The 20551-nt window shown below is 47.0% G+C and overlaps 1 protein-coding gene across 1 annotated transcript in view; it reads left to right on the top strand.

The window, feature by feature from the left end:
* LOC140372716 (RNA-binding protein Musashi homolog 1-like) overlaps window positions 1–20551 on the top strand; it is a 335187-nt gene that overhangs the window by 90987 nt on the left and 223649 nt on the right. Inside the window, exons 8-9 of the mRNA XM_072459820.1 lie at window positions 15362–15444; window positions 17542–17650. Of these exons, the coding sequence (XP_072315921.1) occupies window positions 15362–15444; window positions 17542–17650 (192 nt within the window). The remainder of the gene's footprint in view (window positions 1–15361; window positions 15445–17541; window positions 17651–20551) is intronic.

The following is a 20551-nucleotide window of genomic DNA, read 5'->3' as shown; positions in this document are numbered from 1 at the left end:
CTAAAGCGGGACTAAACCAGGACTAAACCAGGACTAAACCAGGACTAAACCAGGACTCAACCAGGACTAAACCAGGACTAAACCAGGTCTAAAGCGGGACTAAACCAGGACTAAACCAGGACTAAAGCGGGACTAAAACGGGACTAAACCAGGACTAAACCAGGACTAAACCAAGACTAAACCAGGGTTAAACCAGGACTAAACCAGGACTAAACCAGGGTTAAACCAGGTCTAAACCAGGTCTAAAGCGGGACTAAACCAGGACTCAACCAGGCCTAAACCAGGTCTAAACCAGGTCTAAAGCGGGACTAAACCAGGTCTAAACCGGGACTAAACCAGGACTAAACCAGGCCTAAACCAGGTCTAAACCAGGTCTAAAGCGGGACTAAACCAGGACTCAACCAGGCCTAAACCAGGTCTAAACCAGGTCTAAAGCGGGACTAAACCAGGACTCAACCAGGACTAAACCAGGACTAAACCAGGTCTAAAGCGGGACTAAACCAGGACTAAACCAGGACTAAAGCGGGACTAAAACGGGACTAAACCAGGACTAAACCAGGACTAAACCAAGACTAAACCAGGGTTAAACCAGGACTAAACCAGGACTAAACCAGGGTTAAACCAGGTCTAAACCAGGACTAAACCAGGTCTAAAGCGGGACTAAACCAGGACTAAACCAGGACTAAAGCGGGACTAAAGCGGGACTAAACCAGGACTAAACCAGGACTAAACCAGGACTAAACCAGGACTAAACCAGGTCTAAAGCGGGACTAAACCAGGTCTAAACCAGGTCTAAAGCGGGACTAAACCAGGACTTAACCAGGACTAAAGCGGGACTAAACCAGGACTAAACCAGGACTAAACGTGTATTAAACCAGGACTAAACCAGGACTAAACCAGGACTAAACCAGGACTAAACCAGGACTAAACCAGGACTAAACGTGGATTAAACCAGGACTAAACCAGGACTAAACCAGGACTAAACCAGGACTAAACCAGGTCTAAAGCGGGACTAAACCAGGACTAAAGCGGGACTAAACCAGGACTAAACCAGGACTAAACCAGGTCTAAAGCGGGACTAAACCAGGACTAAACCAGGACTAAAGCGGGACTAAAGCGGGACTAAACCAGGACTAAACCAGGACTAAACCAGGACTAAACCAGGACTAAACCAGGTCTAAACCAGGTCTAAAGCGGGACTAAACCAGGACTCAACCAGGACTAAACCAGGACTAAACCAGGTCTAAAGCGGGACTAAACCAGGACTTAACCAGGACTAAAGCGGGACTAAAGCGGGACTAAACCAGGACTAAACCAGGACTAAACCAGGACTAAACCAGGACTAAACGTGGATTAAACCAGGACTAAACCAGTACTAAACCAGGACTAAACCAGGACTAAACCAGGACTAAACCAGGACTAAACCAGGTCTAAAGCGGGACTAAACCAGGACTAAAGCGGGACTAAAGCGGGACTAAACCAGGACTAAACTAGGACTAAACCAGGTCTAAAGCGGGACTAAACCAGGTCTAAACCAGGACTAAACCAGGACTAAACCAGGACTAAAGCGGGACTAAAGCGGGACTAAAGCGGGACTAAACCGGGACTAAAGCAGGACTAAAGCGGGACTAAACCAGGTCTAAAGCGGGACTAAACCAGGACTAAACCAGGACTAAACCAGGTCTAAAGCGGGACTAAACCGGGACTAAACCGGGACTAAACCAGGACTAAACCAGGTCTAAAGCGGGACTAAACCAGGTCTAAACCAGGTCTAAAGCGGGACTAAACCAGGTCTAAAGCAGGACTAAACCAGGACTAAACCAGGACTAAACCGGGACTAAAGCGGGACTAAACCAGGTCTAAACCAGGTCTAAAGCGGGACTAAACCAGGACTAAACCAGGTCCAAACCGGGACTAAAGCGGGACTAAACCAGGTCTAAACCGGGACTAAACCGGGACTAAACCGGGTCTAAACCGGGACTAAAGCGGGACTAAACAGGGTTAAACCAGGTCTAAACCAGGACTAAACCAGGCCTAAACCAGGTCTAAACCAGGTCTAAAGCGGGACTAAACCAGGACTCAACCAGGACTAAACCAGGACTAAACCAGGTCTAAAGCGGGACTAAACCAGGACTAAACCAGGACTAAAGCGGGACTAAAACGGGACTAAACCAGGACTAAACCAGGACTAAACCAAGACTAAACCAGGGTTAAACCAGGACTAAACCAGGACTAAACCAGGGTTAAACCAGGTCTAAACCAGGACTAAACCAGGTCTAAAGCGGGACTAAACCAGGACTAAACCAGGACTAAAGCGGGACTAAAGCGGGACTAAACCAGGACTAAACCAGGACTAAACCAGGACTAAACCAGGACTAAACCAGGTCTAAAGCGGGACTAAACCAGGTCTAAACCAGGTCTAAAGCGGGACTAAACCAGGACTTAACCAGGACTAAAGCGGGACTAAACCAGGACTAAACCAGGACTAAACGTGTATTAAACCAGGACTAAACCAGGACTAAACCAGGACTAAACCAGGACTAAACCAGGACTAAACCAGGACTAAACCAGGACTAAACGTGGATTAAACCAGGACTAAACCAGGACTAAACCAGGACTAAACCAGGACTAAACCAGGTCTAAAGCGGGACTAAACCAGGACTAAAGCGGGACTAAACCAGGACTAAACCAGGACTAAACTAGGACTAAACCAGGTCTAAAGCGGGACTAAACCAGGTCTAAACCAGGACTAAACCAGGACTAAACCAGGACTAAAGCGGGACTAAAGCGGGACTAAAGCGGGACTAAACCGGGACTAAACCAGGACTAAAGCGGGACTAAACCAGGACTCAACCAGGACTAAACCAGGACTAAACCAGGACTAAACCAGGACTAAACCAGGACTAAACCTGTACTAAACCAGGACTAAACCTGGACTAAACCAGGACTAAACCAGGACTAAACCAGGACTAAACCAGGTCTAAAGCAGGACTAAACCAGGACTAAACCGGGACTAAACCAGGACTAAACCAGGTCCAAACCGGGACTAAAGCGGGACTAAACCAGGTCTAAACCGGGACTAAACCAGGACTCAACCAGGACTAAACCAGGACTAAACCAGGTCTAAACCAGGACTAAAGCGGGACTAAACAGGGTTAAACCAGGTCTAAACCAGGTCTAAAGCGGGACTAAACCAGGACTCAACCAGGACTAAACCAGGACTAAACCAGGTCTAAAGCGGGACTAAACCAGGACTAAACCAGGACTAAAGCGGGACTAAAACGGGACTAAACCAGGACTAAACCAGGACTAAACCAAGACTAAACCAGTGTTAAACCAGGTCTAAACCAGGACTAAACCAGAACTAAACCAGGTCTAAAGCGGGACTAAACCAGGTCCAAACCAGGTCTAAAGCGGGACTAAACCAGGACTAAACCAGGACTAAACCAGGGTTAAACCAGGTCTAAACCAGGACTAAACCAGGACTAAACCAGGTCTAAAGCGGGACTAAACCAGGTCTAAACCAGGTCTAAAGCGGGACTAAACCAGGACTCAACCAGGACTAAACCAGGACTAAACCAGGTCTAAAGCGGGACTAAACCAGGACTAAAGCGGGACTAAAGCGGGACTAAACCAGGACTAAACCAGGACTAAACCAGGACTAAACCAGGACTAAACCAGGTCTAAACCAGGTCTAAAGCGGGACTAAACCAGGACTCAACCAGGACTAAACCAGGACTAAACCAGGTCTAAAGCGGGACTAAACCAGGACTTAACCAGGACTAAAGCGGGACTAAAGCGGGACTAAACCAGGACTAAACCAGGACTAAACCAGGACTAAAGCGGGACTAAACCAGGACTAAAGCGGGACTAAAGCGGGACTAAACCAGGACTAAACTAGGACTAAACGTGGATTAAACCAGGACTAAACGTGGATTAAACCAGGACTAAACCAGTACTAAACCAGGACTAAACCAGGACTAAACCAGGACTAAACCAGGACTAAACCAGGTCTAAAGCGGGACTAAACCAGGACTAAAGCGGGACTAAAGCGGGACTAAACCAGGACTAAACTAGGACTAAACCAGGTCTAAAGCGGGACTAAACCAGGTCTAAACCAGGACTAAACCAGGTCTAAACTAGGACTAAACCAGGTCTAAAGCAGGACTAAACCAGGACTAAACCAGGACTAAACCAGGACTAAAGCGGGACTAAAGCGGGACTAAAGCGGGACTAAACCGGGACTAAAGCAGGACTAAAGCGGGACTAAACCAGGACTCAACCAGGTCTAAACCAGGTCTAAAGCGGGACTAAACCGGGACTAAACCGGGACTAAACCAGGACTAAACCAGGTCTAAAGCGGGACTAAACCAGGTCTAAACCAGGTCTAAAGCGGGACTAAACCAGGTCTAAAGCAGGACTAAACCAGGTCTAAACCAGGTCTAAACCGGGACTAAAGCGGGACTAAACCGGGTCTAAACCGGGACTAAAGCGGGACTAAACAGGGTTAAACCAGGTCTAAACCAGGACTAAACCAGGCCTAAACCAGGTCTAAACCAGGTCTAAAGCGGGACTAAACCAGGACTCAACCAGGACTAAACCAGGACTAAACCAGGTCTAAAGCGGGACTAAACCAGGACTAAACCAGGACTAAAGCGGGACTAAAACGGGACTAAACCAGGACTAAACCAGGACTAAACCAAGACTAAACCAGGGTTAAACCAGGACTAAACCAGGACTAAACCAGGGTTAAACCAGGTCTAAACCAGGACTAAACCAGGTCTAAAGCGGGACTAAACCAGGACTAAACCAGGACTAAAGCGGGACTAAAGCGGGACTAAACCAGGACTAAACCAGGACTAAACCAGGACTAAACCAGGTCTAAAGCGGGACTAAACCAGGTCTAAACCAGGTCTAAAGCGGGACTAAACCAGGACTTAACCAGGACTAAAGCGGGACTAAACCAGGACTAAACCAGGACTAAACGTGTATTAAACCAGGACTAAACCAGGACTAAACCAGGACTAAACCAGGACTAAACCAGGACTAAACGTGGATTAAACCAGGACTAAACCAGGACTAAACCAGGACTAAACCAGGACTAAACCAGGTCTAAAGCGGGACTAAACCAGGACTAAAGCGGGACTAAACCAGGACTAAACCAGGTCTAAAACAGGACTAAACCTGGACTAAACCAGGACTAAACCATGACTAAACCAGGACTAAACCAGGACTAAACCAGGACTAAACCAGGTCTAAACCAGGACTAAACCAGGACTAAACCAGGACTAAACCAGGACTAAACCTGGACTAAACCAGGATTAAACCAGGACTAAACCTGGACTAAACCAGGACTAAACCAGGACTAAACCAGGACTAAACCAGGACTAAACCTTTACTAAACCAGGACTAAACCTGGACTAAACCAGGACTAAACCAGGACTAAACCAGGACTAAACCAGGTCTAAAGCAGGACTAAAGCAGGACTAAACCAGGACTAAACCTTTACTAAACCAGGACTAAACCTGGACTAAACCAGGACTAAACCGGGACTAAACCAGGACTAAACCATGTCCAAACCGGGACTAAAGCGGGACTAAACCAGGTCTAAACCGGGACTAAAGCGGGACTAAACCAGGACTAAACCGGGTCTAAACCGGGACTAAAGCGGGACTAAACAGGGTTAAACCAGGTCTAAACCAGGACTAAACCAGGCCTAAACCAGGTCTAAACCAGGTCTAAAGCGGGACTAAACCAGGACTCAACCAGGACTAAACCAGGACTAAACCAGGTCTAAAGCGGGACTAAACCAGGACTAAACCAGGACTAAAGCGGGACTAAAACGGGACTAAACCAGGACTAAACCAGGACTAAACCGGGACTAAACCAGGACTAAACCGGGTCTAAACCGGGACTAAACCAGGACTAAACCAGGACTAAACCGGGACTAAAGCGGGACTAAACCGGGTCTAAACCGGGACTAAACCGGGACTAAACCAGGACTAAACCAGGACTAAACCGGGACTAAACCAGGACTAAACCGGGTCTAAACCGGGACTAAAGCAGGACTAAACCAGGACTAAACCAGGACTAAACCAGGACTAAACCTGGACTAAACCAGGATTAAACCAGGACTAAACCTGGACTAAACCAGGACTAAACCAGGACTAAACCAGGACTAAACCAGGATTAAACCAGGACTAAACCTGGACTAAACCAGGACTAAACCAGGACTAAACCAGGACTAAACCAGGACTAAACCTGTACTAAACCAGGACTAAACCTGGACTAAACCAGGACTAAACCAGGACTAAACCAGGACTAAACCAGGTCTAAAGCAGGACTAAACCAGGACTAAACCGGGACTAAACCAGGACTAAACCAGGTCCAAACCGGGACTAAAGCGGGACTAAACCAGGTCTAAACCGGGACTAAACCAGGACTCAACCAGGACTAAACCAGGTCTAAACCAGGTCTAAAGCGGGACTAAACCAGGACTCAACCAGGACTAAACCAGGACTAAACCAGGTCTAAAGCGGGACTAAACCAGGACTAAACCAGGACTAAAGCGGGACTAAAACGGGACTAAACCAGGACTAAACCAGGACTAAACCAAGACTAAACCAGTGTTAAACCAGGTCTAAACCAGGACTAAACCAGAACTAAACCAGGTCTAAAGCGGGACTAAACCAGGTCCAAACCAGGTCTAAAGCGGGACTAAACCAGGACTAAACCAGGACTAAACCAGGGTTAAACCAGGTCTAAACCAGGACTAAACCAGGACTAAACCAGGTCTAAAGCGGGACTAAACCAGGTCTAAACCAGGTCTAAAGCGGGACTAAACCAGGACTCAACCAGGACTAAACCAGGACTAAACCAGGTCTAAAGCGGGACTAAACCAGGACTAAACCAGGACTAAAGCGGGACTAAAGCGGGACTAAACCAGGACTAAACCAGGACTAAACCAGGACTAAACCAGGACTAAACCAGGACTAAACCAGGTCTAAACCAGGTCTAAAGCGGGACTAAACCAGGACTCAACCAGGACTAAACCAGGACTAAACCAGGTCTAAAGCGGGACTAAACCAGGACTTAACCAGGACTAAAGCGGGACTAAAGCGGGACTAAACCAGGACTAAACCAGGACTAAACGTGTATTAAACCAGGACTAAACCAGGACTAAACCAGGACTAAACCAGGACTAAACCAGGACTAAACGTGGATTAAACCAGGACTAAACCAGGACTAAACCAGGACTAAACCAGGACTAAACCAGGTCTAAAGCGGGACTAAACCAGGACTAAAGCGGGACTAAACCAGGACTAAACCAGGACTAAACCAGGTCTAAAGCGGGACTAAACCAGGACTAAACCAGGACTAAAGCGGGACTAAAGCGGGACTAAAGCGGGACTAAACCAGGACTAAACCAGGACTAAACCAGGACTAAACCAGGACTAAACCAGGACTAAACCAGGTCTAAACCAGGTCTAAAGCGGGACTAAACCAGGACTCAACCAGGACTAAACCAGGACTAAACCAGGTCTAAAGCGGGACTAAACCAGGACTTAACCAGGACTAAAGCGGGACTAAAGCGGGACTAAACCAGGACTAAACCAGGACTAAACCAGGACTAAACCAGGACTAAACGTGGATTAAACCAGGACTAAACCAGTACTAAACCAGGACTAAACCAGGACTAAACCAGGACTAAACCAGGACTAAACCAGGTCTAAAGCGGGACTAAACCAGGACTAAAGCGGGACTAAAGCGGGACTAAACCAGGACTAAACTAGGACTAAACCAGGTCTAAAGCGGGACTAAACCAGGTCTAAACCAGGACTAAACCAGGACTAAACCAGGACTAAAGCGGGACTAAAGCGGGACTAAAGCGGGACTAAACCGGGACTAAAGCAGGACTAAAGCGGGACTAAACCAGGACTCAACCAGGTCTAAACCAGGTCTAAAGCGGGACTAAACCGGGACTAAACCGGGACTAAACCAGGACTAAACCAGGTCTAAAGCGGGACTAAACCAGGTCTAAACCAGGTCTAAAGCGGGACTAAACCAGGTCTAAAGCAGGACTAAACCAGGACTAAACCAGGACTAAACCGGGACTAAAGCGGGACTAAACCAGGTCTAAACCAGGTCTAAAGCGGGACTAAACCAGGACTAAACCAGGTCCAAACCGGGACTAAAGCGGGACTAAACCAGGTCTAAACCGGGACTAAACCGGGACTAAACCGGGTCTAAACCGGGACTAAAGCGGGACTAAACAGGGTTAAACCAGGTCTAAACCAGGACTAAACCAGGCCTAAACCAGGTCTAAACCAGGTCTAAAGCGGGACTAAACCAGGACTCAACCAGGACTAAACCAGGACTAAACCAGGTCTAAAGCGGGACTAAACCAGGACTAAACCAGGACTAAAGCGGGACTAAAACGGGACTAAACCAGGACTAAACCAGGACTAAACCAAGACTAAACCAGGGTTAAACCAGGACTAAACCAGGTCTAAACCAGGTCTAAAGCGGGACTAAACCAGGACTAAACCAGGTCCAAACCGGGACTAAAGCGGGACTAAACCAGGTCTAAACCGGGACTAAACCGGGACTAAACCGGGTCTAAACCGGGACTAAAGCGGGACTAAACAGGGTTAAACCAGGTCTAAACCAGGACTAAACCAGGCCTAAACCAGGTCTAAACCAGGTCTAAAGCGGGACTAAACCAGGACTCAACCAGGACTAAACCAGGACTAAACCAGGTCTAAAGCGGGACTAAACCAGGACTAAACCAGGACTAAAGCGGGACTAAAACGGGACTAAACCAGGACTAAACCAGGACTAAACCAAGACTAAACCAGGGTTAAACCAGGACTAAACCAGGACTAAACCAGGGTTAAACCAGGTCTAAACCAGGACTAAACCAGGTCTAAAGCGGGACTAAACCAGGACTAAACCAGGACTAAAGCGGGACTAAAGCGGGACTAAACCAGGACTAAACCAGGACTAAACCAGGACTAAACCAGGACTAAACCAGGTCTAAAGCGGGACTAAACCAGGTCTAAACCAGGTCTAAAGCGGGACTAAACCAGGACTTAACCAGGACTAAAGCGGGACTAAACCAGGACTAAACCAGGACTAAACCTGTATTAAACCAGGACTAAACCAGGACTAAACCAGGACTAAACCAGGACTAAACCAGGACTAAACCAGGACTAAACGTGGATTAAACCAGGACTAAACCAGGACTAAACCAGGACTAAACCAGGACTAAACCAGGTCTAAAGCGGGACTAAACCAGGACTAAAGCGGGACTAAACCAGGACTAAACCAGGACTAAACTAGGACTAAACCAGGTCTAAAGCGGGACTAAACCAGGTCTAAACCAGGACTAAACCAGGACTAAACCAGGACTAAAGCGGGACTAAAGCGGGACTAAAGCGGGACTAAACCGGGACTAAACCAGGACTAAAGCGGGACTAAACCAGGACTCAACCAGGACTAAACCAGGACTAAACCAGGACTAAACCAGGACTAAACCAGGACTAAACCTGTACTAAACCAGGACTAAACCTGGACTAAACCAGGACTAAACCAGGACTAAACCAGGACTAAACCAGGTCTAAAGCAGGACTAAACCAGGACTAAACCGGGACTAAACCAGGACTAAACCAGGTCCAAACCGGGACTAAAGCGGGACTAAACCAGGTCTAAACCGGGACTAAACCAGGACTCAACCAGGACTAAACCAGGACTAAACCAGGTCTAAACCGGGACTAAAGCGGGACTAAACAGGGTTAAACCAGGTCTAAACCAGGACTAAACCAGGCCTAAACCAGGTCTAAACCAGGTCTAAAGCGGGACTAAACCAGGACTCAACCAGGACTAAACCAGGACTAAACCAGGTCTAAAGCGGGACTAAACCAGGACTAAACCAGGACTAAAGCGGGACTAAAACGGGACTAAACCAGGACTAAACCAGGACTAAACCAAGACTAAACCAGTGTTAAACCAGGTCTAAACCAGGACTAAACCAGAACTAAACCAGGTCTAAAGCGGGACTAAACCAGGTCCAAACCAGGTCTAAAGCGGGACTAAACCAGGACTAAACCAGGACTAAACCAGGGTTAAACCAGGTCTAAACCAGGACTAAACCAGGACTAAACCAGGTCTAAAGCGGGACTAAACCAGGACTAAACCAGGACTAAAGCGGGACTAAAGCGGGACTAAACCAGGACTAAACCAGGACTAAACCAGGACTAAACCAGGACTAAACCAGGACTAAACCAGGTCTAAACCAGGTCTAAAGCGGGACTAAACCAGGACTCAACCAGGACTAAACCAGGACTAAACCAGGTCTAAAGCGGGACTAAACCAGGACTTAACCAGGACTAAAGCGGGACTAAAGCGGGACTAAACCAGGACTAAACCAGGACTAAACCAGGACTAAACCAGGACTAAACGTGGATTAAACCAGGACTAAACCAGTACTAAACCAGGACTAAACCAGGACTAAACCAGGACTAAACCAGGACTAAACCAGGTCTAAAGCGGGACTAAACCAGGACTAAAGCGGGACTAAAGCGGGACTAAACCAGGACTAAACCAGGACTAAACCAGGACTAAAGCGGGACTAAACCAGGTCTAAACCAGGACTAAACCAGGTCTAAACTAGGACTAAACCAGGTCTAAAGCAGGACTAAACCAGGACTAAACCAGGACTAAACCAGGACTAAAGCGGGACTAAAGCGGGACTAAAGCGGGACTAAACCGGGACTAAAGCAGGACTAAAGCGGGACTAAACCAGGACTCAACCAGGTCTAAACCAGGTCTAAAGCGGGACTAAACCGGGACTAAACCGGGACTAAACCAGGACTAAACCAGGTCTAAAGCGGGACTAAACCAGGTCTAAACCAGGTCTAAAGCGGGACTAAACCAGGTCTAAAGCAGGACTAAACCAGGACTAAACCAGGACTAAACCGGGACTAAAGCGGGACTAAACCAGGACTAAACCAGGTCCAAACCGGGACTAAAGCGGGACTAAACCAGGTCTAAACCGGGACTAAACCGGGACTAAACCGGGTCTAAACCGGGACTAAAGCGGGACTAAACAGGGTTAAACCAGGTCTAAACCAGGACTAAACCAGGCCTAAACCAGGTCTAAACCAGGTCTAAAGCGGGACTAAACCAGGACTCAACCAGGACTAAACCAGGACTAAACCAGGTCTAAAGCGGGACTAAACCAGGACTAAACCAGGACTAAACCAGGACTAAACCAAGACTAAACCAGGGTTAAACCAGGACTAAACCAGGACTAAACCAGGGTTAAACCAGGTCTAAACCAGGACTAAACCAGGTCTAAAGCGGGACTAAACCAGGACTAAACCAGGACTAAAGCGGGACTAAAGCGGGACTAAACCAGGACTAAACCAGGACTAAACCAGGACTAAACCAGGACTAAACCAGGTCTAAAGCGGGACTAAACCAGGTCTAAACCAGGTCTAAAGCGGGACTAAACCAGGACTTAACCAGGACTAAAGCGGGACTAAACCAGGACTAAACCAGGACTAAACGTGTATTAAACCAGGACTAAACCAGGACTAAACCAGGACTAAACCAGGACTAAACCAGGACTAAACCAGGACTAAACCAGGACTAAACGTGGATTAAACCAGGACTAAACCAGGACTAAACCAGGACTAAACCAGGACTAAACCAGGTCTAAAGCGGGACTAAACCAGGACTAAAGCGGGACTAAACCAGGACTAAACCAGGACTAAACTAGGACTAAACCAGGTCTAAAGCGGGACTAAACCAGGTCTAAACCAGGACTAAACCAGGACTAAACCAGGACTAAAGCGGGACTAAAGCGGGACTAAACCGGGACTAAACCAGGACTAAAGCGGGACTAAACCAGGACTCAACCAGGACTAAACCAGGTCTAAAGCGGGACTAAACCGGGACTAAACCGGGACTAAACCAGGACTAAACCAGGTCTAAAGCGGGACTAAACCAGGACTAAACCAGGTCTAAAGCGGGACTAAACCAGGACTAAACCAGGACTAAACTAGGACTAAACCAGGACTAAACCAGGTCTAAACCAGGACTAAACCAGGACTAAACCAGGACTAAACCAGGACTAAACCTGGACTAAACCGGGACTAAAGCGGGACTAAAGCGGGACTAAACCGGGACTAAACCGGGACTAAACCGGGACTAAAGCGGGACTAAAGCGGGACTAAAGCGGGACTAAACCAGGACTAAAGCAGGACTAAAGCAGGACTAAACCGGGACTAAACCAGGACTAAAGCAGGACTAAACCAGGACTAAACCAGGTCTAAACCAGGACTAAACCAGGTCTAAACCAGGACTAAACCAGGACTAAACCAGGACTAAAGCAGGACTAAACCAGGTCTAAACCAGGACTAAAGCAGGACTAAACCAGGTCTAAACCAGGACTAAACCAGGTCTAAACCAGGTCTAAACCAGGACTAAACCAGGACTAAACCAGGACTAAAGCAGGTCTAAAGCAGGACTAAACCAGGACTAAAGCAGGACTAAACCAGGACTAAACCAGGACTAAACCAGGACTAAAGCAGGACTAAACCAGGACTAAAGCAGGACTAAACCAGGACTAAACCAGGACTAAACCAGGACTAAAGCAGGACTAAAGCAGGACTAAACCAGGACTAAAGCAGGACTAAACCAGGACTAAACCAGGACTAAACCAGGACTAAACCAGGACTAAAGCAGGACTAAAGCAGGACTAAACCAGGACTAAAGCAGGACTAAACCAGGTCTAAACCAGGACTAAACCAAGTCTAAACCAGGACTAAAGCAGGACTAAAGCAGGACTAAAGCAGGACAAAACCGGGACTAAACCAGGACTAAAGCAGGACTAAAGCAGGACTAAAGCAGGACTAAACCAGGACTAAACCGGGACTAAAGCGGGACTAAAGCGGGACTAAACCGGGACTAAAGCGGGACTAAAGCGGGACTAAACCGGGACTAAAGCAGGACTAAAGCAGGACTAAAGCAGGACTAAACCGGGACTAAAGCAGGACTAAAGCAGGACTAAAGCGGGACTAAAGCGGGACTAAACCGGGACTAAACCAGGACTAAAGCAGGACTAAAGCGGGACTAAAGCGGGACTAAACCGGGACTAAACCAGGACTAAAGCAGGACTAAAGCAGGACTAAAGCAGGACTAAAGCAGGACTAAACCGGGACTAAACCAGGACTAAAGCAGGACTAAAGCAGGACTAAACCAGGACTAAACCTGGACTAAAGCAGGACTAAAGCAGGACTAAACCGGGACTAAACCAGGACTAAAGCAGGACTAAAGCAGGACTAAACCAGGACTAAACCTGGACTAAACCAGGAGTAAACCAGGACTAAAGCAGGACTAAACCAGGACTAAACCTGGACTAAACCAGGAGTAAACCAGGTGTAAACCAGGACTAAAGCAGGACTAAACCAGGACTAAACCAGGACTAAACCAGGACTAAACCAGGACTAAACCTGGACTAAACCAGGACTAAAGCAGGACTAAAGCAGGACTAAACCAGGACTAAACCAGGACTAAACCAGGACTAAACCTGGACTAAACCAGGACTAAACCAGGACTAAACCAGGACTAAACCTGGACTAAACCTGGACTAAACCAGGACTAAACCAGGACTAAACCAGGACTAAAGCAGGACTAAACCAGGACTAAACCAGGACTAAACCAGGAATAAACCTGGACTAAACCAGGTCTAAACCAGGACTAAACCTGGACTAAACCAGGACTAAACCAGGACTAAACCAGGACTAAACCAGGACTAAACCTGGACTAAACCAGGACTAAACCAGGACTAAACCAGGACTAAACCAGGACTAAACCTGGACTAAACCTGGACTAAACCAGGACTAAACCTGGACTAAACCAGGACTAAACCAGGACTAAACCAGGACTAAACCTGGACTAAACCAGGACTAAACCAGGACTAAACCATGACTAAACCATGACTAAACCAGGACTAAACCAGGACTAAACCAGGTCTAAACCAGGACTAAACCAGGACTAAACCAGGACTAAACCTGGACTAAACCAGGATTAAACCAGGACTAAACCAGGACTAAACCAGGACTAAACCAGGACTAAACCTGTACTAAACCAGGACTAAACCAGGACTAAACCTGGACTAAACCAGGACTAAACCAGGACTAAACCAGGACTAAACCAGGTCTAAAGCAGGACTAAACCAGGACTAAACCGGGACTAAAGCGGGACTAAACCAGGTCTAAACCAGGTCTAAAGCGGGACTAAACCAGGACTAAACCAGGTCCAAACCGGGACTAAAGCGGGACTAAACCAGGTCTAAACCGGGACTAAACCGGGACTAAACCGGGACTAAACCGGGTCTAAACCGGGACTAAAGCGGGACTAAACAGGGTTAAACCAGGTCTAAACCAGGACTAAACCAGGCCTAAAGCGGGACTAAACCAGGACTCAACCAGGACTAAACCAGGACTAAACCAGGTCTAAAGCGGGACTAAACCAGGACTAAACCAGGACTAAAGCGGGACTAAAACGGGACTAAACCAGGACTAAACCAGGACTAAACCAAGACTAAACCAGGGTTAAACCAGGTCTAAACCAGAACTAAACCAGAACTAAACCAGGTCTAAAGCGGGACTAAACCAGGACTAAACCAGGACTAAACCAGGACTAAACCAGGACTAAACCAGGTCTAAAGCGGGACTAAACCAGGACTAAAGCGGGACTAAAGCGGGACTAAACCAGGACTAAACCAGGACTAAACCAGGACTAAACCAGGACTAAACCAGGACTAAACCGGGACTAAAGCGGGACTAAAGCGGGACTAAACCAGGACTAAACCAGGACTAAACCAAGACTAAACCAAGACTAAACCAGGGTTAAACCAGGTCTAAACCAGGACTAAACGTGGATTAAACCAGGACTAAACCAGGACTAAACCAGGACTAAACCGGGACTAAAGCGGGACTAAAGCGGGACTAAACCAGGACTAAACCAGGACTAAACCAAGACTAAACCAAGACTAAACCAGGGTTAAACCAGGTCTAAACCAGGACTAAACGTGGATTAAACCAGGACTAAACCAGGACTAAACCAGGACTAAACCAGGACTAAAGCGGGACTAAAGCGGGACTAAACCAGGACTAAAGCGGGACTAAAGCGGGACTAAACCAGGACTAAACCAGGACTAAACTAGGACTAAACCAGGACTAAAGCGGGACTAAACCAGGTCTAAACCAGGTCTAAACCGGGACTAAACCAGGTCTAAACCAGGTCTAAAGCGGGACTAAACCAGGACTAAACCAGGACCTGTTTCTTGCAGGTTTTGGCTTCGTGACGTTTGAAAATGAGGACGTGGTGGAAAAAGTCTGTGAGATTCACTTTCATGAGCTCAACAGTAAAATGGTGCGTTTCACGTCGTCTTTAAGTCTAAATGTTTTTACTTAACTTCATGTTTCAATTTGTTGTTTCCTGGTTCATATTTTTATGTTTTTAAAAAGACAGAAATTCATGGAAACAAAGCAATAACTCCATAAAACACTAGTGAAAATGTCAAATAGTGATGATTATAGTGTTTTACAAATGAAGATTATAGGGCTGAGGCCCCCTCATGGAGGCCCGGGGGCCTTCAGCCCTCATGGAGGCCCGGGGCCCTCAGACCTCATGGAGGCCCGGGGCCCTCAGCCCTCATGGAGGCCCGGGGCCCTCAGCCCTCATGGAGGCCCGGGGCCCTCAGACCTCATGGAGGCCCGGGGCCCTCAGCCCTCATGGAGGCCCGGGGCCCTCAGCCCTCATGGAGGCCCGGGGCCCTCAGCCCTCATGGAGGCCCGGGGCCCTCAGACCTCATGGAGGCCCGGGGCCCTCAGCCCTCATGGAGGCCCGGGGCCCTCAGCCCTCATGGAGGCCCGGGGCCCTCAGACCTCATCGCCAGAATCCACTTCTGTACATTTGTGTTCATGTTTCTCACCTGCCAATCAGCACTTTGCATCGTGGCTGGGGGCGTGGTCCTTGCTAGTGAATCATACAAATAATGTATTTATAATATATAATAATGTATATAAAATATATGTATATGTATATATAATAATGTATACATAATATATATATATATATATATATATATATATGAGGCTAGGCAAAATAATATGTCTGTTTGCCTTAACCCGACCGACCCTCTATGAAACTAGCCGACTGAAAAAAAAATATCTGCATTTTGTTGAAAAAACGTCAAAATCTTTTATTTTTTAATGATTTGAGCGACTCACCGAGCGGTCTTTCCTGAACCACCGTGTGGAATACTTTAGTCTCTTTTGTAAAGCTGACTTTCATCTCAAAGGACTGATAAGGCACAGCACAAGTGCGTCTTCATTTTGAAGCCTCTGACCCCTGGACTGTTGAAGCCTCTGACCCCTGGACTGTTGAAGCCTCTGACCCCTGGACTGTTGAAGCCTCTGACCCCTGGACTGTTGAAGCCTCTGACCCCTGGACTGTTGAAGCCTCTGACCCCTGGACTGTTGAAGCCTCTGACCCTTGGACTGTTGAAGCCTCTGACCCCTGGACTGTTGAAGCCTCTGACCCCTGGACTGTTGAAGCCTCTGACCCCTGGACTGTTGAAGCCTCTGACCCCTGGACTGTTGAAGCCTCTGACCCCTGGACTGTTGAAACCTCTGACCCCTGGACTGTTGAAGCCTCTGACCCCTGGACTGTTGAAGCCTCTGACCCCTGGACTGTTGAAGCCTCTGACCCCTGGACTGTTGAAGCCTCTGACCCTTGGACTGTTGAAGCCTCTGACCCCTGGACTGTTGAAGCCTCTGACCCCTGGACTGTTGAAGCCTCTGACCCCTGGACTGTTGAAACCTCTGACCCCTGGACTGTTGAAGCCTCTGACCCCTGGACTGTTGAAGCCTCTGACCCCTGGACTGTTGAAGCCTCTGACCCCTGGACTGTTGAAGCCTCTGACCCCTGGACTGTTGAAGCCTCTGACCCCTGGACTGTTGACCCCTGGACTGTTGAAGTTTGACCCCTGGACTGTTGACCCCTGGACTGTTGAAGTTTGACCCCTGGACTGTTGACCCCTGACCCCTGGTGGTCACTCCGACTCAAAAAAGGGCAAAATTTGGATCTTTTTTTTTGCCTTCAAAGTAAAAAAAATAAGAATTTACCGACCGTCCGAGCCACTTAAAAAATGTTGACTCGGGTTACAGCAAACAGACAATTTATTTGGGGCAGCCTAATGTATTTATAATATTATAATAATAATGTATATATAATATAATAATAATGTATATAATATGTATAATAATGTATATAATAATAATATATATAATGTATATATATAATGTATATGTAGTATAATGATGTATATATATTATGTATAGTAATGTATATAGTATATAATAATAATAATGTATATATATATATAATGTATATATATAATAATGTATATAGAATATAATAATAATGTATATATAATATAACAATAATGTACTTTCCTGTTTTCAGGTGGAATGTAAGAAAGCACAGCCCAAAGAGGTCATGACCCCGACCTCCTCCAGGGGGCGCTCCAGAGTGGTGCCGTACGGGACGGACGCGTTCATGTTCGGGATGCTCGGTAAACAATGTGAACCTGCCGCGCCCCCTGCTGGACCACACTACACACTACACACTACACACTACACACCACACACTACACACTACACACTACACACTACACACTACACACTACACACCACACACTACACACTACACACTACACACTACACACTACACACTACACACCACACACTACACACTACACACTACACACTACACACCACACACTACACACTACACACTACACACTACACACTACACACTACACACCACACACTACACACTACACACTACACACTACACACCACACACACTACACACTACACACACTACACACTACACACACTACACACTACACACTACACACTACACACTACACACTACACACTACACACCACACACTACACACACTACACACTACACACTACACACTACACACTACACACCACACACTACACACTACACACTACACACCACACACACTACACACTACACACACTACACACTACACACACTACACACACTACACACTACACACTACACACTACACACTACACACTACACACTACACACTACACACACTACACACACTACACACTACACACTACACACTACACACTACACACTACACACTACACACTACACACACTACACACTACACACACTACACACTACACACTACACACTACACACTACACACTACACACTACACACTACACACACTACACACACTACACACTACACACTACACACTACACACTACACACTACACACTACACACACTACACACTACACACTACACACTACACACCACACACTACACACTACACACTACACACACTACACACTACACACTACACACTACACACTACACACTACACACTACACACACTACACACTACACACGCTACACACTACACACACTACACACTACACACTACACACACTACACACACTACACACTACACACTACACACTACACACTACACACTACACACACTACACACACTACACACTACACACACTACACACTACACACTACACACTACACACTACACACTACACACTACACACTACACACCACACACTACACACTACACACTACACACTACACACTACACACCACACACACTACACACTACACACACTACACACTACACACACTACACACTACACACTACACACTACACACTACACACTACACACCACACACCACACACTACACACTACACACTACACACTACACACTACACACTACACACCACACACTACACACTACACACTACACACTACACACTACACACTACACACACTACACACTACACACTACACACCACACACACTACACACTACACACACTACACACTACACACTACACACTACACACTACACACTACACACTACACACCACACACTACACACACTACACACTACACACACTACACACTACACACTACACACTACACACTACACACTACACACTACACACCACACACTACACACTACACACACTACACACACTACACACACTACACACTACACACACTACACACTACACACTACACACTACACACTACACACCACACACTACACACTACACACACTACACACTACACACTACACACTACACACACTACACACTACACACTACACACCACACACCACACACTACACACTACACACCACACACTACACACACTACACACTACACACTACACACCACACACTACACACTACACACTACACACTACACACTACACACTACACACTACACACACTACACACTACACACTACACACTACACACTACACACTACACACCACACACCACACACTACACACTACACACCACACACCACACACTACACACTACACACTACACACTACACACCACACACCACACACCACACACCACACACTACACACACTACACACTACACACTACACACTACACACACTACACACTACACACTACACACTACACACTACACACTACACACCACACACTACACACTACACACACTACACACACTACACACCACACACTACACACTACACACCACACACTACACACTACACACTACACACTACACACTACACACTACACACACTACACACTACACACACTACACACTACACACTACACACTACACACTACACACTACACACCACACACTACACACACTACACACTACACACACTACACACTACACACTACACACTACACACTACACACTACACACCACACACCACACACTACACACTACACACTACACACTACACACCACACACCACACACTACACACACTACACACACTACACACACTACACACACTACACACTACACACTACACACTACACACTACACACCACACACTACACACTACACACACTACACACACTACACACTACACACACTACACACTACACACACTACACACTACACACTACACACCACACACTACACACACCACACACTACACACTACACACTACACACCACACACTACACACTACACACCACACACTACACACTACACACTACACACTACACACTACACACTACACACCACACACTACACACCACACACTACACACTACACACCACACACTACACACTACACACACTACACACACTACACACTACACACACTACACACTACACACTACACACTACACACCACACACCACACACACCACACACTACACACTACACACCACACACTACACACCACACACTACACACTACACACTACACACTACACACTACACACTACACACTACACACCACACACTACACACTACACACACTACACACACTACACACTACACACTACACACTACACACTACACACACCACACACTACACACTACACACTACACACCACACTACACACCACACACTACACACTACACACTACA

Source organism: Eucyclogobius newberryi, unplaced genomic scaffold, assembly GCF_026437365.1.
Source record: "Eucyclogobius newberryi isolate DKJ021-1_F unplaced genomic scaffold, fEucNew1.0.hap1 SCAF_28, whole genome shotgun sequence".
NCBI classification, from domain to species: Eukaryota; Metazoa; Chordata; class Actinopteri; order Gobiiformes; family Gobiidae; genus Eucyclogobius; species Eucyclogobius newberryi.
Note: the sequence above shows the minus strand (reverse complement) of the source record. Positions and strands in the feature narration are given on the sequence as shown.